General features: G+C 30.0%; 1 protein-coding gene across 1 annotated transcript; it reads left to right on the top strand.

Moving 5' to 3' along the window:
* The first annotated feature begins 24,069 nt into the window (after positions 1 to 24,069).
* LOC128196632 (uncharacterized) lies at positions 24,070 to 27,070 on the top strand. Its single transcript, XM_052878123.1, has 3 exons — positions 24,070 to 24,354; positions 24,846 to 25,822; positions 26,557 to 27,070. The coding sequence occupies exons 1-3, from the start codon at positions 24,070 to 24,072 to the stop codon at positions 27,068 to 27,070; spliced, it is 1,776 nt and encodes a 591-aa protein (XP_052734083.1).
* The last annotated feature ends 318 nt before the right edge of the window (positions 27,071 to 27,388 follow it).

Genomic DNA, 27,388 nt, shown 5'->3' with positions numbered 1-27,388 from the left:
AAAAAATATTTGTTTTCTTTAATTTTATTAATCAATGTTTAAACTTTCAAATCAATGTAACGATTGACCCTTTTTAAGGTCTGGGTTACTTATATATAAGTGACTTAACATCATATTTAACATTAAAATCTCAAAACTTAATGTTTATAGCTCTTGATTTTCATTTTCATATACCACATACTTTTTTCATTTTTACTTAATATTTTCTACTCACCAAACCAATTTTAAATATTTTTTAAAATAACTATTTCAAGGATTTTGAATTTCTAAATATTTTAATAACCGAAGTAATTTTTATCGGATAAACTAGGCTTTTGTTTTTTTTTTATTATTTTACTTATATTGAGAGGTGTTTTTATAATTATTTTGATCTAGGGTTTCAGCCAAGAATAAGTCATCTGGATCAAAGACTGAAGATAAAGAAAACCCAAAAACTTAACACATGAAAAAAAAAACTAAAAGTTATAATTTAAGTGTTTAAAATAAGTGCTTATTTCTTGGTTAATATTTAACTTAGATTTTATTCACGGATTGATTCAAATAAGATTTGAAAGAAACGAAGTATAAACTAATCAATTTTATCGGTTGCAGAAATTTTTGCGCGACAAGAATCAAACTCTGATTACAATAGATTGGTTAAGTTTGAATAACTCCTTATTATATAAAACTGAAATATTCTATTTTGTAAAAGAATAAAATACTTGATTTTGGCAAAACAAAATAATGACTATATATAATCTGTCATTAAAATGATGTAAATAATATATATATATATATATATATATATATATATATATATATATATATATATATATATATATATATATATATATATATATATATGTATGTATGTATATTTTGTTCATATTTTTTAAAAAATTAATCTTTTATATATATAAAGGATTTTTTTTTCACATTTTTTTTCCAAATTTACCTTTAAATGAAATTTTTATTTTAAATTAAAATAATTATTTTTATCAATTTTAGTATTTTTTTTTTAAATTTAACCATTTTTTTTAATTTGACTGATTTTATAAACTTAAACATTTTTAATTATAAAACTATCTATAAAATAAATAAAAACTATTTTCAATAAATTTATAACAATTATTTATATTTAACTTTATAATTATAATAATCTATATTATTATATGAAAAGAATTCACTTTTTTTCTACATTTTTTTTTCGATTTTATCCTCTAGTGACTTTTTTTAAATTTCATCATTTTTTAAATTAAATAAATAAAAATCATCTACAAAATAAATAAAAAGTATCTATAATTAAATCTTAATTTATTTTAAAAATTATAATTTCATTATTTTTTTGTTAGACGGATATTGCTATAATTTTAGTTTACAGAAACTAAATAATAAAAATAAACAAGCTGTTAGATTTAATCTAGTGCCGCAATTGCACACTAGACTGAAATATATTCTCTTAATTCAAATTCACACAATTGATTGATGTTCAATTAATTTAGAGTATTTATCTTTATAGAGACTTTTCTTTTGTTTTTTTAAAGAAAAGTTATGAAACCAGGGTATGATGTGGCAGCTTAAGGTAACGAAAGGTGGTGTAATTAAAGAAGAAAAGAAAGCGTAGATTATTAAAGGGTTCTAGATAATGGAAAATATATAATTAATGATGTGAAATATACTTTTATAGGGATATGAAATATTCTATAATTATATATAAATTAGTAGAAAAGGTGTTGGTGAAAATAGGATAAGTTCTTAAGCAACTCCAAACCACTCATGAAACGTGGACCAAGAATTAAAGCTAAGTGGTTGGAGCACATGAGATGACATGCAAAAGATGGGCCACATGACACCTTTGTTGAATAGCTTCTGCTGGCCAATCCTTTTGTCTTTGACAAGAATATAACTGCACTCTATGCTAATGTCTTGCAATTTTTAGAACCTAATAGCCCTTTTGACCACTTTCATGCCCATTACTCTTCAAATCTCACACTAACTATCATATCAAATATAATTAAAGACTCTTTTAATTTCGTAAAATCAGCTTGTATAATAGAAATTTATATTTTATTTATATATTATATAATTTTATTTTATATTATTTCATCACACTCTTTCATATTGAGCAATGAACATTTTAATTTGTGATCCAAGAGTCTAATAACAAGTACTATAAAGTTCTAACTAAGTAGAACATATTTGTAAAAATAGAAAATGGTATTTTAGAGGTGGTGATAGTCTAAAAATAGTGAGACTCGATTATTTTAATATTAAATGGTTTTATTATAATTTATAGTTTTGTTATAAACGAGTTTTATTATTTTGAAACGTACAATCTCTCTAGAAATAACTTTTCTAGAGCTTTCTACCTTCTCTCTAAGAGTTCTAACTCGTGAGTCATCTCTTAGACGATCAGGAGGTGTCTAATCAATCACAGCAACGATGTCTACATTCCTATCTGATTTGTTTCTGCAATAGAGCAAGTAAGTTCCAGCTTCTTTTTGCTTTTCGCTCTTTAATTGAGTTCATGCATGGAAGTTTCTATTTGCATGTGTACTTTGATCTTTTCTTTGAGTTTCATTGTCAATCTAAAGTCCTAAGACTCTTTCCTTTTTCAATTTGAGGTTTCATAGGTTTTTCTAGACTTTCTTTGTGTTTCAAGCAATTGGGGAGACGTTCGTAGAGCTTTATTGTTCCTTGTGAGGTAAGAGAAGCTAGTGTTTGTATATCTATTATGTTTGTTATGTAAATTTAGTGTTTGCACGTATTATAATTTGATTTAGTGAAATTGTAGGTTTGTGTTAACATTCATGGTGTTTAAATGATGATCAATAATTATGTGAAGGTTAAATGTTTGATATGGTGTGTTTGTAATGCCTTTGCTGTCATAATTGTGCATGATGAAGTTGTATGATGGTTTAAAATTGAATTCAAAGTGTTTGGAATAAAGAAGAGTCAATTACTTGGATTTTTAAGGTCAAAAATAGATATTTTGATGAGTGAGTTTGAGAGATGGGTGTTGAAGTGAGGAAGTAGCTGGTTTAGTACTGTTATATGATCATTTTAAACTCATTAGAAGTGTTCTTTGAGTGAAATTTGATATAGAACAAAGAGGTAGTTTTTTTGGGTAGTTTTGGAGTGTTATAGTTTAAAAGAGAGGTTTTAAGTAATGAGATTTTGAATCAATGAGTGTAAACTATTTTAGGAAGTTAGAGGTATGCTATTAGATCTATTATGACTTGTCTAGGCTTTCAAATGAGAAAAATTTGGTGTATAACTTTAGGGTCATCTTAGGGTGAGTTCTTAAGGATTTTTAGTCAAATTTTGAGGTTTAGTGAGAACTTGAAACAGAAGGACTAAGAGTAATATGAGGTGTTTAGGTGTGCTAGCAAGTGTATTTAAACTTGGTTATATAGTTGGTGGATTGATATGGGTGTGGAAAAGTGATTCATAGTCATAATATTTGTTTTGGCCATAATTTTTGGTTTTAATAGATTATATTGATGACATAATAGATTAAAAAAGAAAGTATAACCTAATAGATTATATTAATAACATGATAGATTAAAACAAAAAGTATAGCCTAATAGATCATTTTAATAACATAATAGATTAAAACAAAAAGTATAGCCTAATAGATTATGTTAATAACATAATAGATTAAAACAGAAAGTATAGCATAATATATTATGTTAATAACATAATAAAATAAAGCATAAATTTTAGTCTAATCAATTAATACCACCAATAATGTGCATTTATGATTAATCTAAATCAAATTCACATGTACACATATGATCTATGTATTTCATTATTCTCTTATAAACCTAAGAAATCTTATTATCAATTTTCATTGTGCAATAGAGAATCAATTTTATTATTAGCTATTTTGTGATACTTGATGGGATTGTTAATGGTTATATGATGAAGGTTTCAAGGTTATGTGATAGTATACAATGTTTGTGTGAAGTATATGTATATATATCATTATGAGAGGGATATGATGATTATGAATATGTGGTTGATTGTGTGAATGGTATTGATGGATGTAATTCAATGATCCTCGTGGAGATGTTACATGATGGTGCCCTGTATTGTTGTTTGTATGAATGGCCATAATTAAGTTGGGGATTTATCCTGACGCTCTCAATAACCTCAATCTCAAGTAGAGATGGATCGTTATGTCGTGGGTAGTAGGAGGTCATAGTCTATGGGTACCGGTTAGGGTCATAGGTGTTGACGGACTAACCTTGTGGATGGTATGGGTTGGTATTGATAATTGGTTTTGAAGGTTATTGTTAGAAGTGGCCAACATTCATACTATATGTAGATGATCAAGTCTAAGTCTGTGACACATGTTTAGGATGAATGTTTATTTTGTGTGTATAATATAATGTATGATGGAAATTTATTTGATCAAGATAAATTGTTTTGTGTTATCTGCTTTTTTGTTCTTCTCTTTTGCAATGATCACCTAAATGATGTGAGCTTAGGTAGATGTTCTTTTCAATTGTTCTAGTTAGAAGTGAGGGTGAAACAGATGTGTAGTTAGATGAATTCTACAAATGTAGATTTCTTCCTCACAGTAGGTTTGTTTTACTTGGCTGTTTCATTATTATCTATGTAACATTTTATTTTAGTAATTTTATACTATTAAAATGAGATATTATAATATTATTTTTAAAAATTATTAAATAACAACTAAATTTAGATATCACAAATAATTATTTATTATATTAATTCAATTAAAAATTATTTTATAAATTAAAAATTATTGGTATTTAAAATAATTTCTATTAATTAATAAAAAAATTATAATTAAGTTATAATTGAAGTCTAAATTGATTTCTAACATTACCTACCAAAATTTTAACTATATATTATTGTTGATTGTAAATTAGTTTCTAATTTAAATTTGATTATTATTTAATTTTTTTATTGAAATATGCATACTGATATCATTTTAATAAATAAATTTATCACTAATTCAACCTCTTAAACCAATTTATAGGCTTAGAGTTTAATATTATACTATAATTTTGATCTTATTTTTTTTAATGAGATTTCTATCCTTCTATTTTTTAATTCTCTATATTTATTAACTAATGGTTTATGTTATTTTGATAGATTTTTATGTGTAAAGTTTTGTTATATACACCTCTTTATTAGTGCTGCCAAAATGGGTTGTAACCCGCGAGTCAACTAGGTTCACTACGGGTTTGAGCCGGATTGAGTTTGAAAAAAATATAATTTTTTTATGCGGACTAGTTTTCAACTTGGCTTACTTAGAACCTGACTCACCGGGTTGAACCCGTGGACCTAATTTAATTTTATTATTTATTATTTTGTTGTTTTAATATTATTAGTTAGCATTTTTTTATTATATTGTAGATGATGATAAAGAAAAAGATGTTTCAAGGGAGAAAAATATTATAGATTTATCTATTCAAGATTTTAATATTATAAATTAACAAGTGATACAAAAATTATCAATATAAAAAACTTATTTGCCTTTTGTACATGTTTTTGGATTACGCTTAGATTGTATGATAATTTTTTTTTATTTTGAATTGTTTTTGGAGTTTAATATCATTTTAGTTAATGTTTATTTAGATTTGAATTAAAAATAATTTATAATTTTTTTATTTTAAAAAAAAACTTATAATTAAATGAGTCAGTGAGATAACCCGTTTAACCCACTAACTCATAATGGGTCGGGTCGAGTTTGAATTTTTTCAACTCACTAATAAGTGAACCAGATTGGATTGGCTCACTAAGTCACCAATCCATGGTGAACCGAACCGAAACGAACCAGGTTACCGATTTTGACCGCTCTAATTTTTATGATGTAAATGTAAAATATCTAGCTGTCACTAATTGCATTTTACATCGATTATATAGAATTAACTATATCAATTTTTAATATTTTTTACATTGATTGTTTCAATAGTTAATCTAATACATGTCATCTAAGTGAAAAAGAAAAATCAAAAAGCTTCTCCACTGTTCGTGAATGATCATATACCACAGCTTTCTGCATACGGCTTTCTGCATTATAAAAATTCTATATCTAAATTTAATATAATTTATAAAAAAATTAAAATGATAAAAATTCCTTTTGTTGACAGCAGTGGCAATGAGACCAGAAGCAACGACGTGCAGACCCATGATGGCTTAAAAAAAAGAATGGTGTGGTTACTCCAGCGGCTGCGAGGAGCAAACCAATGTGGACAGGAACGGCAACAGTAGCGAACACCAACGACGATAAGCAAACCAACAATGACAAACAAAGCAGCGGTGCGTTGCAGAAAAACGAAAATGTGGAAACAGAGTAGCGTGCCACTGGAGCTGAAACTACATGCCACCGAAGCTCCAGGGGAAACGAAAGAAACTAAAGGTGAACAAGAGCGTTGATGGAGGAGGTGTGCACGTTAGGGTTTCAACGTCCGAAAAATTAGAGCGAAAGGAAAAGGGGGAAAATGAAAATATAAAAGAGAGAGATCTGATCACATCGATTCCTGCCCATAATCGATTACTAGATTCCAGCTCCTCGATGTCGATTCGGATTAGCAACCGATATAATATTATTTTCAATATGTATGAACATTTCACTATCTTTCTTCATTAACCAATCTAATATCGCATTTGTACTAATTTATAAAATTAGTTTCATTGCAATTTTGATTACTCCAATTATATTTGTTATTTTTTTAAAAAAAAAAACATTAAATGTGTAATTTTATTTCTTCAAATTCTAATTATTAATAATTGTATGCTTTTATCTTATTTTACCGGTTAATATAACATTAACTCGTGACTTAGGTAATAGATTAAAATCAAATAATAATAATAATAATAAGTTTTATTATATTATTTAATTAACACTCTTAATATTTGAAAGACTTATCACGACAAAATTTTTGAAATTACAAATAGAATTTTATTAACAAAAATAAATTCATCAGTTATTGATAAACTTTAAAATTTAATTATCGGTGAATTTATTATGAAGTCAATAAATAATACATATTTATTTATAGATGAATTTTTTCATCAATAAATAAATATGTATTACCGATGGAATAATTTGTTGGAAAATTCATTGATAAAAAAATAATAATTTTTTTATCCAAATCTCGTGTTCAGTATATAGACATAAAATCCTTTCTTTATCTCTTCAAATCTCACAATCCACCACCATGGTAATTTAGGACGTCTAGATATATGAGAGGTCAAGCCTATTCAACTTCATCTCCTCTTCACACCCAAACCTCAAGACCACTAAATTATCTTGTTGGTCGAGTTCCTTTATTGGAAACGACACCATGTGCATTCTCCCTTACCACATCAACATGGCTTGTGTTGTGTCTTTTTCACCATCAAGCTTCACTCTTTTCATTAGAGATGACTACCGCAAAGAGGAGGAGAGCAAGTGTTCTTAGCCCTTTCCCCTTTTCATCATGACAAGTTTCCATTTTTGAACAATAGTAGGACATTTGCTAGTGATGTTGATTTTGGGCTCGAGAAAGATTATGATGGTAAAGGTGTCAATGGTGAATGTTTTGTAGATCTTGATGAGGTTCACAGGGTATGCAAGTTGATTGACAATTTTTTTTTTTGTGTTAGATAGGAACATGGAGGCAATTCTTGATGAATGCAAAGTTCAATTGTTGCATAATTTGGTTGTGGAGGTGATGCAAAGGTTTAAGCATGCTATGAAGTCGAATTTTTGGTTGACTAGGTTTCCTCACAATTCTAGAACTTATAACTACATGATGAGTGTTCGTGGGAGAACTAGACAGTTTGAGACAATGGTGTCCAAGTTGCTGACTGTCGAGTTGTCAACTGATCAAGCTGTCAATTTGTTGAGTTGTAGACTGACCAAGCTCCCGAATTGGCCGAGCTGGTGAAGATTGGTGACCGAGTAATTTTTCTTTTGTAATAAGCGACAAATATTTTCTTCAGTTATCGACAAATTTTTTCTTTGATAATTACCGACAGATATAAACTCCTGTTAATAAATGTTACGACCTTCACTTTTACTAGAGAATTTCAATCCGTGTCAAATTTGTCAAAAGTTAATTATTATCGATGAATTTTTTATATTTCTAATGAATTTTGATTGTCGATAATACTTGGCTTTTTAGTGTATAATCTTATATTTATAATAACGAAGAAAATTCAATCGTACACTTGAAATCAGTAGTGGACCTTGACTAATAATTTTTGAAGTTAAAATTATATATTTAAAATTTATATATTTAAAATTTTTCACAAATAAAATAAAAATAAATAATTGAATTGTTAGCATCATGTTTTTAGAGCTGTCAAAATGGGTCACAACTCGCGGGTCAATTTGGCCCACCACGGGTTTGAGCCGGGTTGGGTTTGAAAAAATTATATTTTTTTTTATACGGGTCAGATTTTAACCCGGCTCATGTGGGTTGAACCCGTGGTGGGCTCGGTTGGCCCACCAACCCACCTACCTAATTTTATTTTATTAAAATTTAATTTTAATTTTATAAAAAAATATTTACTATTTTTTTTTTGCTTGAAAAAATTATTTAAGTTCCTTATTTTCAAAATTAACTAAACACCCATGTTAGGAGTGAGATTTGGGAGTGAAATTTGTTTAGATTTAAATTATAGAAAGTTTGTAATTTTTTTTATTTTAAAAAAATTGTAATTAACTGAGTGAGTGACCCAACCCGTTTACCCACCAATCCGTGGTGGATCGGGCCGGGTTTGAATTTTTCTGGCTCACTAATAAATGAACCAGGTTGGGTTGGCTCACTAAGTGACCAACCCGGGTGGGCCGGGCCGGGTCGGGTCGGGTGACCCGTTTTGACAGCTCTACATGTTTTATAATAGGGGAAGAAATTGAATTTGTATTATTTTTTTATATATAACATTCTTTTTAAACTTTTAAAAATAATATATTCTTTTATTCTTATAATTATTTAAAAAAAAATTAAAATTAAAAATAAGTTACCAAAATCTAATTAAATATTAATGGACATAATTATTAAAAAGAAAACTATGACAATTAAGTCACAATTAAAATCAAGTTATGGAAATACAAATAATAATTAATTTTTGCTTTTATGTTCATAAGAAATTACTATAAAATATACTCATGAAAAAAAATACAAAACTTATATTTTAGTGTCATATAAGACAAGAGTGAGTAATATTTTTTTTTCTTCGTAATAAAATAGAACAAAACATGAAATGTAAAAAAAAAAAATAAGTTTGTGTTTATTTATTTTTTTAAATTGATAAGGTAAAAAATAAACAAAAACAATAAATAAATTAATAGAAAAATAAAGATAAAATAAAAATATCATAATAAGCTTTTTTATTTTTATTATATTTAAATTTTTGTTTTATTATTTATTAACATTAATTTACGTGTTTTATAAAAGAGTTAAAAATATATCTAATTTAATTATCATATAGTATCATTATATATATACAAAATTTTAAGGCATCCAAGAATATCATCCATGCTTGAAAGAATAAAATTACATGTTACATTTATTGAAAAAGAAAAAGTAAATTTAACCACTTTTTTTTCTTAAAAATATATGTTAAATTTACTTATCTAACTTCAATAAATGAAAACTAAATATTATAGTTTCTGTATTTAAAAATCATCCATTTTAATACTTGTCATTTTTAGTTTCTATGAGTTTAGGTGGTAGAGTCTAAAAGAGATTAAAAATGATATTTATATAAGTATTAAAGGTAGAATGATATACATAGGTAAAATAAATAAGTCTAAAGTATAAGTATCTTTACTGTCATAAATTAAATAATTAAGAAAAAAATATGCATGTTTTGCAAAATTAAGGATGGAAACGTAAAGAAATAAGAAGAATGATACTAGAAAAGTAACAACAGGGGCAAGTGGAGGAAGGAATCTTTGTCTGGTTGCAAACAGTATCAAGCATATAATTAGATTTCCATAGTGGATAATGGAGCATTTGATTGTTCAGCTTAATTGATGTTACTTTCAATTAACTAATTAAATTACTATTTTCTTTTTTTGTTTCTGAAGAATAAACTGATGTAGATATTTTATGGTTAAGAAAGTTTATGCTAATCTTTTTATGTCAGGAAATGTTTTAAGTAATCCCAGTTTTCTTAAAAAAAAAATAAAAAAATTAAACCATTAGCACCGTATTGTATATGTTTTAAGCATTGGTTTTACTTGTGTTTGAAATATTTTTAATTAGAGTTGCTCTCACCATTTTTTTTCTTAAAAATATATATTATTTTCGGTTATTAATATGTTGTTTTAACTTCTAATATGATTTAAATAAATTATGACAGGTTTAGCTTACATGTTTATTATTTTTTCTACATTAACTAACCTGACCACTCTATTAACTATTTTTTAACTTGAGTTAAATTAACCGTTTTAGACTTCAGCACGTATATTACCCATTTTTTACGTTCACTTTAGGTTTATATATATATAACACAATCTAATGTCACAAAAGCTTATTTTACTCGTTTTTATTATGCATTTTTTATCATTTCGTTTAATTTTAAATAAATAAATTAACAAATCTACGTGGCGTTTATATTGGAAAAGTATACGTAGAAGTATCTCTTTTCGCGCCAAACAAATTTAGTTGCATTAAGACAAATTCTACACTATTTTCACTGTACAAAATAATTATTATTATATCATCATCTTTTTTTGTTTTTGTATTATTATTATTATTATATTCTGACTGGGAATTCTGTAGGAGTTTTTCTATTGTTTTTAGCAACAATTAAAGTGTTGATAAAGACATGCTGGATTTTGAACCAATGATTTTTTAGTGAACAATGTGCTTATTTTTCTGAGAATCTCTTCTGCAATAAAATATGTAGTCGTTATTGATTATAAAATAAAGCGTATATTGTTATACTTCTTCAAATATATAACTTTATCTTCATTTAATAATGATAATATTTATTTGGGTATAAGAAATATCATACTTTATCTCATACACATTCAAAAAATATTTGAATTTTAAAACTGTTGTGTAATGCATATAAGAAAATAAGAACTCAAGAAAAATGTCTGAAACATTAAATTATGAATATAAGAAGAGATGAAAAATTATAAAATAGATATTGTATGTAAGACCATGAAAAATATTTACGTTAATAGTAACAATTTTATTATTAGTAGTAATAAATTTCTTTGTGAATGGAAAATATAATTAATAAGTTTATGTAAAAATAAAATGTGGAAAGCTAAATAAGAAATTTTAGTAGCTTAAATGATAGAAAATTGTGGTGATTTCAAGAACATGAGTTCAAACTCTTTTCTACCTTTATGTTTTTTTAAAAAATAATAATTTAAAATAATGATAGTAGATAAGCACACCACGTTTGAAGTCATTATTGAGGGATCAGATATGTCAAGTGGTGATTAAAATATTAATATAATAAAATAATATTAAAATAATAAATAATATTAAAAAATTGTTAAATAGTAAAATTTTTAGACTATAAATAGCCATGAGAGGGGAGATTATTCTGCACAAAGAGAGGAAGAATCAAGTGAGAAATCTTGAGAAATAGAGAAGAAAGAGTTAGGAAGAAATTTTTACTTCCAAGAAGAGTAGAAGTTTTGGAGGGTTTTTGAGGAAACAAATTCTGAGCAAGAGATTAAGTCTGGAATAGAGGTAGGGGAGCTAACCTTTCTAAGCTTTTATATTATGATTTAGTATTGTTTTATTACTATTCATGTCTTGAAATTCTGTGTGAATACTGTTAATGAAAAACATGTGCTTGATATCTATCTATGTTGAATTTTTGTGTTAATATTATATGTTGTTGTTTTGAATCTGTAAATAAGAAATTTGTTAAAACTAGTTGAGGAACACTTTGGCTAAGGAAAGACTTGGTACTTAAGTTGTCCATTGTGACGCACCTCTCTTTCCTGGAAGTCTACTCGACAAGTTTTTAACTTAAATCTTGTTGAACAGATTATGTACTGTTAAATTATTGTGCAATATATCTTGTTGGAATGAAAATTTCTGATGAATTCATGTTATTGTGGTAGATATGGAATAATGAATTATAATTGTGATGGTAGGATAGAGGAATCTTAAAAACCGGAGTTGGTACATCCCTGATCATAGAGCAGCCCTGGTCAAATCCAGTAAGTTGTGACTAGTCATATGTACTGGCGTTTATGGTGAGTTTGATTCGTCAAACATTTGATTCTTCTCCGGTGACCATTTATGGTGATATTTTAGTATTGTTAATTTATTTTGTGATATACTCATTTTGTATGATTTCTGTGATGATTGTATTTTATTATATTGGATTTGAATTTATGCATCTGAACATGATATGAGTATTATGGGGAGATTTTGTAATGGTATAATATGAGTTGAGGAATATGAACATGGTATGAGTCTCGTGGAGAGATTCTGTAATGATATGATATTTGTGTATATGTTGATGTTGAGAGTCCTGTTGTTGGAGGTTATCCTGATACTTTAATAATCATCCAGTCTCAAGTAGAGAAGGAAGAATTATGTGGTGAGAGGGGCATGAGGTCCTGGTCTATGTGCCAGTTTTGGACATAGTGTTGAGGACTAACCTTGTGGATGGTATGGAGTATTTTGGAAGTGTATTTGTAAGAAGAAGTAGAAGTCATCACAAGTGCATAACCTCCCGTGACCGCTCATCAACGTATCATCCGAATGAGTGTCTATTGGGTATTGTGGAATGAGAGTCTATTGAGTATTGTGGGATGAGTGTCTATTTGGTATTGTGGAATGAGTGTCTATTGAGTATTGTGGGATGAGTGTCTATTGGGTATTGTGGAATGAGTGTCTATTGAGTATTGTAGGATAAGTGTCTATTGGGTATTGTGAGATGAGTGTCTATTGGGTATTGTGGGATGAGTGTTTATTAGGGATTGTAGTATGATGAGATGAGTATCTATGGTGCGATTGTTGTATGATGATATGAGGGTGTTTGACATAATTATTATATGAGGTTTGTTGAGTGTATCAAAGTAATTATGCATGTTTTATAAATGATTTGTTGCATGTTAGCTCACCCTACTTGTTTGTGTTTGTGTATTTGCGATGATCGTATAATTCGTTATACGGGAGCAGATGAAGGAATGTCTAATTCAGTGCCAATAAGAAAGAGATAGAAGAATAAATTAGAAGAATTCGAGTTATATTTATGAGTTTGTAGTTGAAATCTGAGTTTAAAACATATATATATATATATATATATATATATATATATATATATATATATATATATATATATATATATATATATATATATATATATATATATATATATATATATATATATATATATATATATATATATCAACTATGAATTATCAAGTGTGAGATTATGGATTTAAATGTAATGTTACAATATATAAATTATGAATTATCAAGTGTAAGATTATGGGACGTTACATTGTACCTAATCTTCTCATATAATCAATAATATTTTAGCAGATCGAATAAATTAAGATCCCAATAGGAAATTATATGATATATTAATCTTTAAAATAAAGAAAAAAATAATATTTATAATATATATGATTTTATCTATAATAGAAAGTGAATTTATTAATAATATTTATCTATTAATATTCATATACTTTGGTTATAAATATTTGTTATAATAAGAAATATAATTTAACTGTTTTTACTCATAAATAATAATTCAAAATCTTTTACTAACTTAAACGGAAATAAATTATTTATTTTTTATGATTGAAAACTCGATCACATATAATAAACTAGATCACAATCAAACTTCCACAACCACATATGAAGAATGGTATGATAGAAAACTTTGCAAAAGGGTGAGAAAAGAAACTGTATAAAGATCTAACTAATTTTTTAATTTTTCAATTTTTCAATTTTTCAATTTTATTCCTATTTCTTTTAGACAACTTTATTCCCGCAGCAATTCATTTTTTCACGTAATTTCAATAAAATTATGCTATATGCTAAATGTCGCTATCGTGTGTATGCAATCAATGACGTCAAATTTTAATTTAATATGGTGCACAATGCAAGTCAAATTAGTAAGATTAAATATTAATAATTTATACACTTTATGTTTTTCATCCTAAATTTATAATTAAAAGTTATGTTCTTTTAAATTAAATTATAAAATAAAAATGTCATTCTTAAGATACAGATAAGTGAAAGTCATGTTATGTTATACGGTAAAACTCTCTTTATAATATGAAACACATTTTAGATATAGTTTATTCTAATGACATTTTATATACTTTTTAGAAATAAAATATAATTTTTATAATTTAGATTAGGATGTGTACAGTATAAAATATTCACCGAGTTGTTATAAACAACCAACCGAATTTTCAGGAGTGATTATAAACAACCAACCGGATTTTCAGGTAATCTGTTTATATCTGATTCTGTTTATATTCAATTGGGCTTACATCAGCTCAGGATCCATGAGGTAAATTATAAATACAAAGACAGGGCCAAAAGCCAGGTACGTTCCACTGACGCATTATTCACTCTAGGCTACTCTCAAATACTCAATAGTGATAATCATTAACTAAATATTCAACCAAGAGCCGAGGCTCTTCAAATCACACGCCTAATTTGAGCGTCGGAGTATCTATTGCAGGTACATCCTCCCTCGTCAAGAAGGAGACCGATCGGTTTGCGCCAACACCGATCGGCCAACAATAGGAGTTTGGAAGCGAGCGAGCGGTTCAGACACATCAGCAGGTTAGTCTCTCGGTCCCAAAAATATCTACCGAAACATTTTGGCGCCCACCGTGGGACCGAGCGTCAAACCCAATGATGACCACGAGGAGCATGGATGAACAACAAAGCACCATAAAGATGATTAGAAACCACAAGAAACCAAGACGAGCGTTCGGTCTCGACATCACTATTTCAGATCAACACCAGAAACTTTCGACAAAGTGAAAACTACACTAGATGAATCATCATCTCTACGTGAGACGTCATCAACAAGATAAGTATTTTTTGAAATATGAATATTTCATAAAATATCTAATTGATAATAGATATTATAACAACTATTTTTATTTTAAATATATATAGTATAATCCATAATATATTATATGATATATGATATATTATATATAATATAGTATATAACTATAAATATAGTTATCTAATTATTATAACCGAAACATTTTCTGGCATGATTCAAATAGTCAAAGAAATTGTTGTGTTAGAGATAACTATCAACAGTAATATTATAAAATCTCGAAACGGTTTTGATACCTTGTTTATTATCTATGTTATTTATTTGGTGCAATTCATAATATCTGGTAACCGAATCATTTATTATACGATTATATACCATAATATATATCATCATGAGAATTCAGCAATGAACATCTTGAAGAAATATATATCAAAATCCATGCCATCAACTATGCAAGTGCAGACTAAGATCTAGTCATAAACGGACTTCATGGAATTCAATTAACGAAGGGGAAGCCTCCTATTGCAAACACTGATTGCCAATTTCGTCAGCAAAGTTCATAATTAACGATCAAGTCCAAGACCGAGCGGTAAATTCCTCTCGGGAGAGAGGTAAAACCCTCTTAAAGCCGAACGGTTAAACCCGTTCCCTAGGAAGAAATCCTAGTTGAAATACCGAGCGGTAAATCCCTCTCGGGAGAAAGGTAAAGCCCTCTCAAAGCCGAACGGTAAAACCCGTTCACTAGGAAGCACTCCTAGCTCAAAGCAAAGAGGTAAAGCCCTCTCAAAGCTGAACGGTAAAGCCCGTTCACTAGGAAGCACTCCTAGATCAAAGCAGAGAGGTAAAGCCCTCTCAAAGCCGAACGGTAAAACCCGTTCACTAGGAAGCACTCCTAGCTCAAAGCAGAGAGGTATAGCCCTCTCAAAGCTGAACGGTAAAGCCCGTTCACTAGGAAGCACTCCTAGATCAAAGCAGAGAGGTAAAGCCCTCTCAAAGCCGAACGGTAAAGCCCGTTCACTAGGAAGCACTCCTAGATCAAAGCAGAGAGGTAAAGCCCTCTCAAAGATCAAGCGGTAAAGTCCGTTTACTAGGAAGAAGTCCTAGGTCAAAGTTGAAGACCGAGAGGTAAATTCCTCTCGGTTTCTGTTGAAGGACGAGCGGTAAATCCCGCTTGGTTAATGTCGAAGGTCGAGAGGTAAAATCCTCTCGGTTAATGTTGAAGACCGAGAGGTAAATTCCTCTCGGTTCCTGTTGAAGGATGAGCGGTAAATCCCGCTCGGTTAATGCCGAAGGTCGAGAGGTAAAACCCTCTCGACTAATGTTGAAGAGCGAGAGGTAAATTCCTCTCGGTTCCTGGGGACGGACGAGCTGTAAATCCCGCTCGGTTAATGTCGAAGGTCGAGAGGTAAAACCCTCTCGGTTAATGTTGAAGACCGAGAGGTAACTTCCTTTCGGTTCATGTTGAAGGACGAGCGGTAAATCCCTCTCAGTTAATGTTGAGAGTCGAGCGGTAAAACGCTCTCAGTTCCGCAAACGCAGCCTCCCTCAAACTCATAAGTCCTATAGTTAACCACTGCTAAAGCCAAACGCTTAACTCGGACTTGGGGGGCATAATGTACAGTATAAAATATTGACCGAGTGGTTATAAACAACCAACCGGATTTTCAGGTAATCTGTTTATATCTGATTCTGTTTATATTCAATTGGGCTTACATCAGCTTAGGATCCATGAGGTAAATTATAAATACAAAGCCAGGGCCAAAAGCCAGGTACGTTCCACTGACGCATTATTCACTCTAGGCTACTCTCAAATACTCAATAGTGATAATCATTAACTAAATATTCAACCAAGAGCCGAGGCTCTTCAAATCACACGCCTAACTTGAGCGTCGGAGTATCTATTGTAGGTACATCCTCCCTTGTCAAGAAGGAGACCGATCGGTTTGCGCCAACACCGATCGGCCAACAATAGGAGTTTGGAAGCGAGCGAGCGGTTCAGACACATCAGCAGGTTAGTCTCTCGGTCCCAAAAATATCTACCGAAACAGGATGAAATATGATATTTTATAATAATTTGAGAACGAAAAATATGTTTAATTCTAATATATAAAATGGAAAATTTATAAATGTATTATTAAAATTTTGATTTAGAGGAAAGAATTTTTACTTTTTTATTATACCGATTTATTCATGTTTTATTAACATTAGATTTTCCACTCGAAGAAATCAATAATTAGAATTTTAGAAGGTAGTTTATTTTAAAGATGGACTCCAACGATTGTGATATTATTGTAAACAAGACATATGAATAAAACTAGCATTCAAAATTGTATATTCTCGTTTTGTCCAAACCCCTTTATATTTAACTATAATTAAACCATAATTAGGAGGTCCCTGGTTTTTCTCTACTAATTAAATCAAGCATTTGATCATTTTCTTTTCTCTCTAAATTGATAGCATAGATGGGGTTCTATTGAAGATTTAGGTTTTCAGTTGCTAATTAGCAGTAATAATCAGGGATAACAACCCACACTATTTTTTATTTTAACTTTTTATTATTATATAATATTTGCTTGTGTATTGAATATTATTCAATATTTTCATCTATTATTTCATTAATATTATATATTTACAATTACAAATTTATTTTATGGTTCACTTTAATATTTTTTTAAATATGCTTCTTTATTTATTTATAAAATAGTAAATTATTAAACTTTATGTTTTTATTTCAATTGTTATATTAATAATAAATCTTGATATTTATAAAATACTAATTTATGATTTAAAATTTTATAAAGGATTTTATTAATTTTTTTTTTTGATATTTATGCAATGTGGTCTACAAGTTGTCAAACTCGTAGTTATACAGACATATCAGATCTATTAATCCACTGGTCTTATGTGGATTAACCAATTTCAACCTGCTTTTGACATACTAAATGCATGAGTTAAAACAGGATAAGTTGGTGTGTATTGCCACTCATACTAATTAGAAAATATATTTGTGAAAGGAAATATTTTGAAAACAATTTCATTAATTAAACAAGATAACTAGTATCTATTGTTAAAAGCAAGTATACTTACTTAAATTAAATTATTTGGATTTCTTATTAAGGCAGTAAATAGACAATCACATAAATCGATATACTATACCACTTGTCGAGTGTATCTTTATTATAGTCTTAAGTGGTCGTAAAGGTCCTATGACAAGTAAATAGTAAATCATATATTTATAGATTACTAGTATTAAAATTCAAAACTACAATATGCCATCAGAGAAGAAGATTTCAGGTTAAGTGACACTTCAAGTTTTGATGATGTTAAAATGTTTGACAAAATCTAGATTCGTAAAGTTGAGTATATAATAAGTTGAAAGTTAAGTTTGATTTTTCTTAAAACCAAATTAATCACGATATAATTAAGAATAATTTTGGTGCAAAAGAAAATCTATTTTAAAATATATAATTGTCATCAGGATTAATCGATTAGGATATTTATATAATTGATTAAAACATAATCAAATTTTTTTATTTCAAAGCTGAATAATATTAATCAATTAAGTAATTTCTATAATCGATTAATAACATTAGAAATTTGTTTTCTTTTTAAAAGCAAACTCTCTTCTCATTCTAATACACGAATTTTGATATCTAAGAAGTGATATTGTGAAAAAGAAGCATTCTTGGGGTTCTTGAGGAGAGCATTGCTGGATTTTTTGAAATTTATCAAGCTATCAAGATGAATTTGATTATAGAGATTCTTAGTTGGATATAGAACTAATTTGTAACATTACTCTAGGTGTACTCATTTCATTTACTTTATACATTTTTATATTCTTTGTATTGTTTTCATTGTGGAAGTGATAATCTGGATGTAACTGTGTGAAACATTGCATCTAGAAAGTGTTTCTTGATAAGAGTATCAAGTTCTTTATATCTTAGTGCTTAGAATTATTAAGGTATACTTGTAGTTCTATAAACTCTTTGGTTATAGTGGCAATCTTCCAAGCTTAGGTGTCCTTGAAGAAAACTAGACATAGATTCAAATTGAATTGAACTAGTACAAAATTGGTGTGTTATTTTTCTTTTCTTTCTTCAATCTTACTTTTCTTTAATAGTTTAAAAAAGTCCAAATAATCAACATCTTAACAATTGATAAAAAATATTTGAACTTTTGAAAAACCAATTCACCCACTCTTGGTTAAGAAATATTAGTTGTAACTATTTTAACAATTGGTACCATAGCTGGTTATTAGAACATGAATCAATTAAAAGATCCTATTATGCCTAATACCTCTCAAATATTTGCTGAAGGGTCATCTATTAATAAATCACTTTTATTTACTAGAGAAAACTACCCATTTTGAAATATCAGAATGAAAATTTTCTCAGAATTAGTTGACAAGGGTGTATAAGATGATGTGGCAAATGGACCCTTTCAACCTATAATTATTAAAAATGGTAAAACAGTTCTTAAAGAATTCTCTTCATGGACACTTGATGAAAACAAGAGAGCATATTATGTTGTTAGGGCCAAAAATATCATATCTTTTGCACTAACTTTGGATGAATTTTATAGGGTCTCTATTTGTGAATCAACAAAAGAAATGTATGATGTATTAGAGGTGACACATGAAGGCACAAATGAAGTTAAAAGGTCAAGAAAAAACATCTTCATCTTAGAATAAAAAATGTTTAGGGTGAAGGTAGGGAAAAACATTTGTGATGCTCAAAAAAGGTTTACTCATATAGTAAATCACCTCCTAGAACAATCTTAAACAATTGACAAGGAAGAATTCAACATCAAGATCCTAAAGAGCCTGAATAGAACATGAAAACCCAATGTTACATCAAAATCTGAATAAAGTGATCTTACAAACTTAGATATGACCAACTTTTTTGGAAAATTGAAAGACTTAAAGAGGAAAAGGAAGGAGAAAAAAAATGCATACCATAGCCTTGAAAACTGCTACAAAGGCTATTGTAAAATCTACTATTCGAAAAGGTTGAATCCGTAGATGATTCAGATGATGAAAACTCAAACAATGAAGCATTAAATCTTATGGTAAATAGGTTTTCAAATTTTATGAAATATAACAATAAATCTAACCATACTTCTGAATGGAACAAGAGACCTTTCAAGAAGCAAAAACAATCTATTGTCCCAACATGTTTTGAATGTCGTAAAACTTGCAACATCAAACCTGATTGTCTTGTCTTGTCTTCAAGCTGAAACAAAAATTGTAAGAGAAAAATGAAGCTAGCAAGTATAAAAAGACAAAAAGGGCTTACATCGCCTAGAGGACAATGCCTCAACTCTAAAAGAAATTAAGAAATTTTGACTCTAATGATGATGAAACTGCATGAGGAAGCTAAAAAATTACAATACTCAAGTAATAAACACATAGAGAAAAATAAGTGGTTGGAAAATAGAGTAAAACAGCTAGAATAAGAAAATGAAAACCTGAAAACCAATAGGAAAACTTAGAGAAAATTTGAAAACTAGTGTTGAACAAAAATAGTAGCATCAATAACAGGATCATCACCTCCGTTGTTGAGACAAGATCGTCTAGAGAAACTAAATCGTTTACCAACTCTGATTTTGAAACAAACAACATAAATCGAAATATCTATTAGCCTTTATACAGAAGAGAGGTTAAATTTTAAGATTATATCCTCTCCCATTTATTTTATTTCTTTTCAGTTAATATCCTGATAGTGGTCTATTTTAAAACCGTTTTTTTCAAACGTGCGTGGATGTGTCGTGATTCCCGCAACAAACTCTTCTAACGTTAAAATACTCTGTGATGGTTTTTGGAGTTCTACAGAAATTTTATAATCAGGTCACTGAGCCTACTCTTTACTTCATATACATCACCATCGTGTTTTAAGAGCAAGGGTTCAGAAACTAGAAGTTAAGCAAGCATACAACAATGGCTGGAGGTTGGTCTTTCTACTTCCGCTTTCTTTCTTATAATCTGAATATGCTTCAATGTATGTGCTTGTTTGACATATTTAGATTTATTGAATCTTTAGTATAAATCTGTTTCATTTGGTATTAGAGCATGTTTATCCTCTACCTTGTCTGGTTCACTCCTTTGCGTATTGTGTTTTTAGTTTTATCAATTGTTTTGAAACTGGATAGAAAGAAGAAAGCTTTCTGTGAAATTTTCTGTGATGAAATATTTGATGCTAAAACCCTCACATATTATTGGGTTCGCGTTTGGTATACGTTTTGTTTGGAACCATGTGAAAGGTTGAAGTTGATCGAAACACTTTTGTTTTTGCGTTTCATTGTGGGCATCTACCAAAAACATATATTTCAATTTTTATTTTCTTCTTTACCCTTGGAGATTGAAAGGTATGTTGCTCTGCTTCTGGTTTTAATTAAGAATGTACGCTGCTCTGCTTCTGGTTTTAATCCAAAGTTGTCTTTTCATTCTGCGCACATTAAACATTTTTCATACATATATAAACATATGTTGTTTATTGTTTGCGTTTTATATTGGATGCTTTTTCCTGATACTGTTATATGCGTGTAAATATATATATATATATATATATATATATATATATATATATATATATATATATATATATATATATATATATATATATATATATATATACGTTATGGTGTTATGATAGGCAATGTTATACACGCAATTAAAATTAAAGTGCACGTGGAATTTATATTAATATTTAATGTTAGTATAATAAATTTGAATATTATATATTTATAATATGATTCTTATATTTTATTTAGATTAAATATAAGACCTATAGAGAATTTAATTTTTAGTGATAAATATAATTTTTAATAATCAGAGAGTAGCCACAACATCTTTAATTAATTAAATTATATTATAAAGATCACTTTATTGAAACATTAATTGTAATTAATTATATATAATGTGATGAAATATACCCACAAGATTTTTCTTACATTTGTATGATTAATAAGGATAAAATATTTATTATAATTCTTAATTTTCCCACAAAAATTAGGAATGTGATATAATTTAATAGTTTTATCATAGGCTTAAATGCTTACTTCGTCCTCATGTTAAGAGGTGAATTTCTGTTTAGTACCCGGTTTTAAAAATGAAGACATTGGGTCCCTATGTTATGAAAAATGTATGAATAAGGTCCTGTCCGTTAAGTTGACAGCAACGACGTTAAGTCCATGCTGATGTGGCCGTACTTTTTCTCTTCTCTCTTCTGCTGTCCAGCTTTTTCTCTCTCTTGTTCAGCTTTTTCTTTGATGATTTGTTGAACTTGTTCTTTCTTTGTCGACCTTATTCATATACTTTTCATAACATAGGGACCCAATGTCTTCATTTTTAAAACATGGTACTAAACAGAAATTCACCTCTTAACATGGGGACAAAGTAAGCATTTAAGCCTTTTATCATAAGGTTAAATGAGTCTAATTAAGTAAGACTTTAGCCCACAGGCAAGTTTTATGTTAATAGACTCATTGGTAAAGACATGTTTGCATTGGTAAAACATGACATTTATTTTAGTCTCAAATTATGATAATGAACATGATTTTGAGTTTGCAGTTTCTCAATCTGTGAATATTTCTGATATCAAGTGTGGTATTTGATAACAGTTGAAAAACTGCTATTTTTATACTCAAAATTGACTTCAATTACAACCTTTATGACATAGAAATTAGCTTGAACTCATGATTTTGTTGAATTGTTGGAAATAACAGAGTTGGACAAGTTTTATGCTTGATTTCCTTGTTTTTGCAGGTTTAAAGATGAATTTGATGAAAGAAGTGAAGTAGGAAAGAGATGGAGACAAAAAAGGACACAAAAAGTGAAAAAGAAGAGAATCAGCAAGTACCGCTCAACGCCAATTACCGCTGAGCGGTAGTTTTCAGTACCCGTTGGCACCGCTGAGGGGAAAACTGGCGTTGAGGGGAAGAAGTGTCACACGCTAGTACCGCTGAGCGGCATTTACCTCTGAGCGGCACTTTTCTGGGCTTGGGCCTACTTTTCTGTAATTTTTAGAATATTATATAAGCTTTAGGGCGTCCTAGGGTTTGTATCTTTGGCTAGGACGAAGCAGAAACACACTTTTCACCCCTTGGGGCAGAATTGGAGATGGTGACGACTCTCCTCTTCTTTTTCTCGGGTTTTTCTATCTCTTCTATTCTTTCATTCCATTGTTCATCTAGTTCTTCCATGACGATGGAGAACTAAACTTTTATTGTTGTTGGGGAATCAATGTAAATCCTTATAAACTCTCTTGTATGGAATTTGTTCTTCAAGATCATTTTTATGATACATGCTTTCTTTCATTAATAGTTAGGGTTTTTCCTCTTTGCTCAAAGCATGCATTGTTTAACTCATTCGATGTCATGATTATTGGTTTTGTCGATATGGACACATACGGGGAAATCTAGATCTGGGGAATCTCTCCCAACAGTATATTACAAACCTAGACATAGGAGTATGATAGTTGGTTGCCTTTAAGCTTCTGTTCACTATAATGCATGATTAATCGCTAGGGAGACAAGACATTGTAAACTAGTGATTATGATTAGGCTTTCTTCGCCGAGACATCGGGTTTAAAGTAATTTAGAAAGTGGCATTAACATTAATGAAAAGAATGATGAATTCCTAAATAAAAGAGAGTGGATAGGATGAAATTGATAAACTCCAACAACATATTCATCCAAATATTCCAATTCACGTGTTTTGTTTCTTCTTGCCCATTGATCATCACATGCATACATATTTACTTTTCAGTCTTTTGCATTTGAAACTTACAACAATTTGTTCACAAGTCTTAATTAATCAATAAATCACACAACTGTCTAGGCCGTGAGTCCTTTGGGAGAACGATACTTGGTCTTACCAGGCTTATTACTTGATATGATTCGGTTACACTTGCCGAGGGTTAACAAGTTTTTGACTCCATTTTCGGGGATTGTTGATTTGTTCATCAAATATTTGGCGCCGTTGTCGGGGATAAAATATTTCCGTTGCCGGGGTTCAAAAATATTGTCATCAGTATTCCCGTGTTGAAAGGAGATAATTATAAGATTTGGAAGGAGAGAGTTCTTCTTCATTTAGGTTGGATGGACATTGACTATGCTATTAGAAAACGAGAACCACCGGGTATTACTGAGACTAGCAATTCAGATGCCATTGATCTTTATGAAAAATGGGAGAGGTCAAATCGTCTCTCCGTAACGTTCATAAAAACCAACATTTCCACTAGAATCCGGGGTTCGATTGATCAGTATGAGAATGTCAAGGATTTATTGAGGGCTATTAATGAGAAATTTACGACATCTGATAAATCTCTTACCAGCACCCTTATAATGCAGTTTTCATCCTTAAAGCTCACTGGAATTAAGGGAGTACGTGATCATATCATGCCATTGTGGCTCAACTAAAAGCTTTGGAAGTTACCATGTCTAATTCTTTCCTAGTGTACTATATTTTGTGCACTTTGCCTCACCATTATGCCCCCTTTAAAATCTCTTACAACACACATAAGGACAAGTGGTCTATTAATGAATTATTGACCATGTGCGTTCACGAAGAAGAAAGGCTATTGATATAAGAAGGGGAGAAGGTGAACTTGACCACTTCGTTTAAGAATAAGAAGAACCAAGTTAATAAGAAGGGAAAGATTCCTGCTTAGCCAGTTATTAAGAAGGAGTCCAAATGTTTCTTTTGTAAAAAGAAGGGACACATGAAGAAGGAATGTCAAAAGTTTAAGGATTGGCTTGAAAAGAAAGGTAATTTGTTTGCTTTTGTCTGTTATGAATCTAATTTTACTAGTTTTAATTATAACACATGGTGGATTGATTCTGGTTCTACAATCCATGTTTCTAATACCTTGCAGGGTATGGAAAACCTAAGGAAACCGATGGGAAGTGAGCAACGCATCTATTCAGGAAGCAAGATGAGTTCACATGTAGAAGCCATTGGGACGTGCAATTTAGTTTTAAGCAGTGATTTTGTTTTATGTTTAGAAAAGAATTTTTATGTTCCTTGTTTTAGCAAGAACTTGATTTCTATTTCACAACTATCACATTTGGGTTTTTCCTTTAATTTTATGGATTCTGGTTTTACTTTATTGAATAAATCCAAAGTTATTGGCTTTGGGGAATTATGCGACGGTCTTTACTTTATTAAATTGCAAAACAACGCTGCTTATAGTTCTATGCATGTTTCCGCTGGGTTAAAAAGATGTGTTATGAATGAGGATTCTTCTGTTTTATGGCACCGTAGATTGGGACATATCTCCATTGAGAGAATTAAGCGATTAGTAAATGAAGGAGTACTTAGTACTTTGGATTTTACTGATTTTGAGACTTGTGTGGATTGCATTAAGGGAAAACAAACTAACAAGTCCAAAAGAGGTGCTAAGAGGAGTTCAAGTTTACTAGAAATTATTCATACAGATATTTGGTGTCCGGATATGGATGCAAGTAGTCCAAAATACTTTATCACCTTTATAGATGATTACTCACGATACATGTATCTGTACTTACTTCGTTCTAAGGATGAAGCCTTAGATGCCTTTAAAGTTTTTAAGGTTGAAATAGAGTTACAATGTGGAAAGAAAATTAAGATTGTGAGATCAGACAGAGGTGGAAAGTACTATGGTAGATACACGGAGAATGGACAAGCACCTGGTCTGTTTGCTAGATTTCTTCAAGAACATGGGATTGTTGCCCAATATACCATGCCTGGCTCTCCAGATCAGAATGGTGTAGCAGAAAGAAGAAATCGAACCTTGATGGATATGGTGAGAAGTATGAGGAGTAATTCAAAACTTCCTCAGTTCTTGTGGACTAAAGCACTTAAGACGACGATGTATATAGTAAATCGGGTCCAACTAAGGCTGTTTTAAAAACACCTTTTGAGTTATTCAAAGGTTGGAAACCTAGTTTACGACATGTACGCGTTTGGGGATGTCCGTCTGAAGTAAGAATTTATAATCCACAAGAGAAGAAACTAGACCCAAGGACTACTAGTGGGTATTTCATTGGATATGCTAAAAAGTGGAGCTGTCAAAACGGGTCACCCGGCCCGACCCGACCCAGCCCACCACGGGTTGGTCACTTAGTGAGCCAACCCAACCCGGCTCATTTATTAGCGAGCCAGAAAAATTCGAACCCGGCTCGACCCACCACGGGTTGGTGGGTAAATGGATTGGCTCACTGGCTCACTTAATTACAATTTTTTTAAATAAAAAAAATTACAAACTTTCTATAATACAAATCTAAACAAATTTCACTCCCAAATTTCACTTCCAACATGGGTGTTTAATTAATTTTGAAAATAAGAAACTTAAATAATTTTTTCAAGCAAAAACAAAATAACAAATATTTTTTTATAAAATTAAAATTAATTTTTAATAAAGTAAAATTAGGTAGGTGGGTTGGTGGGCCAACCCGACCCACCACGGGTTCAACCCGCATGAGCCGAGTTTAAACGAGCCGGGTTGAAATCTGACCCGCATAAAAAAATACAATTTTTTCTAACCCAACTCGGCTCAAACCCGTGGTGGGCTGGGTTGGCTCGCGGGTTGTGACCCATTTTGACAGCTCTACTGAAAAGTCTAAAGGGTATAAATTCTATTGTCCAACTCATAACACTAATATTGTGGAATCAAGAAATGCAAAGTTTCTTGAAAATGACTTGATTAGTGGGAGTGATTTAAATCAAGATGTTGATCTTGAAAAAGATCACTATGAAGCTCAAACCTCTCAATCAAATGATAGATTGGTAGTCATTCACGCTCCTCCAGTTCAAAAGCGTATTAGACAACCAATAATTGAAGTTCCACAAATTGCTGAGAATGATAATGTAGATCAAGTTGTTGATGAGGAGCAACAAGTAAATGTTAAACAACCAGTTGAACAACAAGCTTCTCATCAAGATGTTGAGACAACATTAAGAAGATCTACTAGAATCAAAAGACCAGCAGTTTCTAGTGATTATGAAGTGTATTTGCAAGAATCGGATTACAACATTGGCGCCGAAAATGATCCTGAAACGTTTTCACAAGCCATGAGTTCTAAGGAATCAAATTTGTGGCATAATGCTATGAAAGATTGATGGATTCTATGTCATCTAATAAAGTCTGGGATCTTGTTGAGTTGCCTAATGGTCTAAAACCCATTGGATGTAGATGGGTCTTCAAAACTAAGAAGGACTCTCAAGGTAACATTGAAAGATATAAAGCGAGACTTGTTGCCAAAGGATTCACTCAAAGAGAAGGAATTGATTATAAAGAGACTTTTTCTCTTGTATCTAAGAAGGATTCTTTACGAATAATCATGACATTAGTAGCTCATTTTGACTTTGAGTTACATCAAATGGATGTGAAAACAACACTCCTTAATGGTGATCTAGAGGAAGAGGTTTACATGAAAC

This window comes from Vigna angularis, chromosome 5 (assembly GCF_016808095.1).
Source record: "Vigna angularis cultivar LongXiaoDou No.4 chromosome 5, ASM1680809v1, whole genome shotgun sequence".
Lineage (NCBI taxonomy): Eukaryota > Viridiplantae > Streptophyta > Magnoliopsida > Fabales > Fabaceae > Vigna > Vigna angularis.
Note: the sequence above shows the minus strand (reverse complement) of the source record. Positions and strands in the feature narration are given on the sequence as shown.

Bases quoted from the DNA above. Each gene is read 5' to 3' on its own strand.
- LOC128196632 (XM_052878123.1), top strand. From the start codon at position 24,070: ATGGACATTGACTATGCTATTAGAAAACGAGAACCACCGGGTATTACT. The intron at 24,355-24,845 runs GTACGTGATCAT...AATACCTTGCAG, and splicing joins AGCTCACTGGAATTAAGGGA to GGTATGGAAAACCTAAGGAA. The intron at 25,823-26,556 runs GTATATAGTAAA...CCATTTTGACAG, and splicing joins AAAGCACTTAAGACGACGAT to CTCTACTGAAAAGTCTAAAG.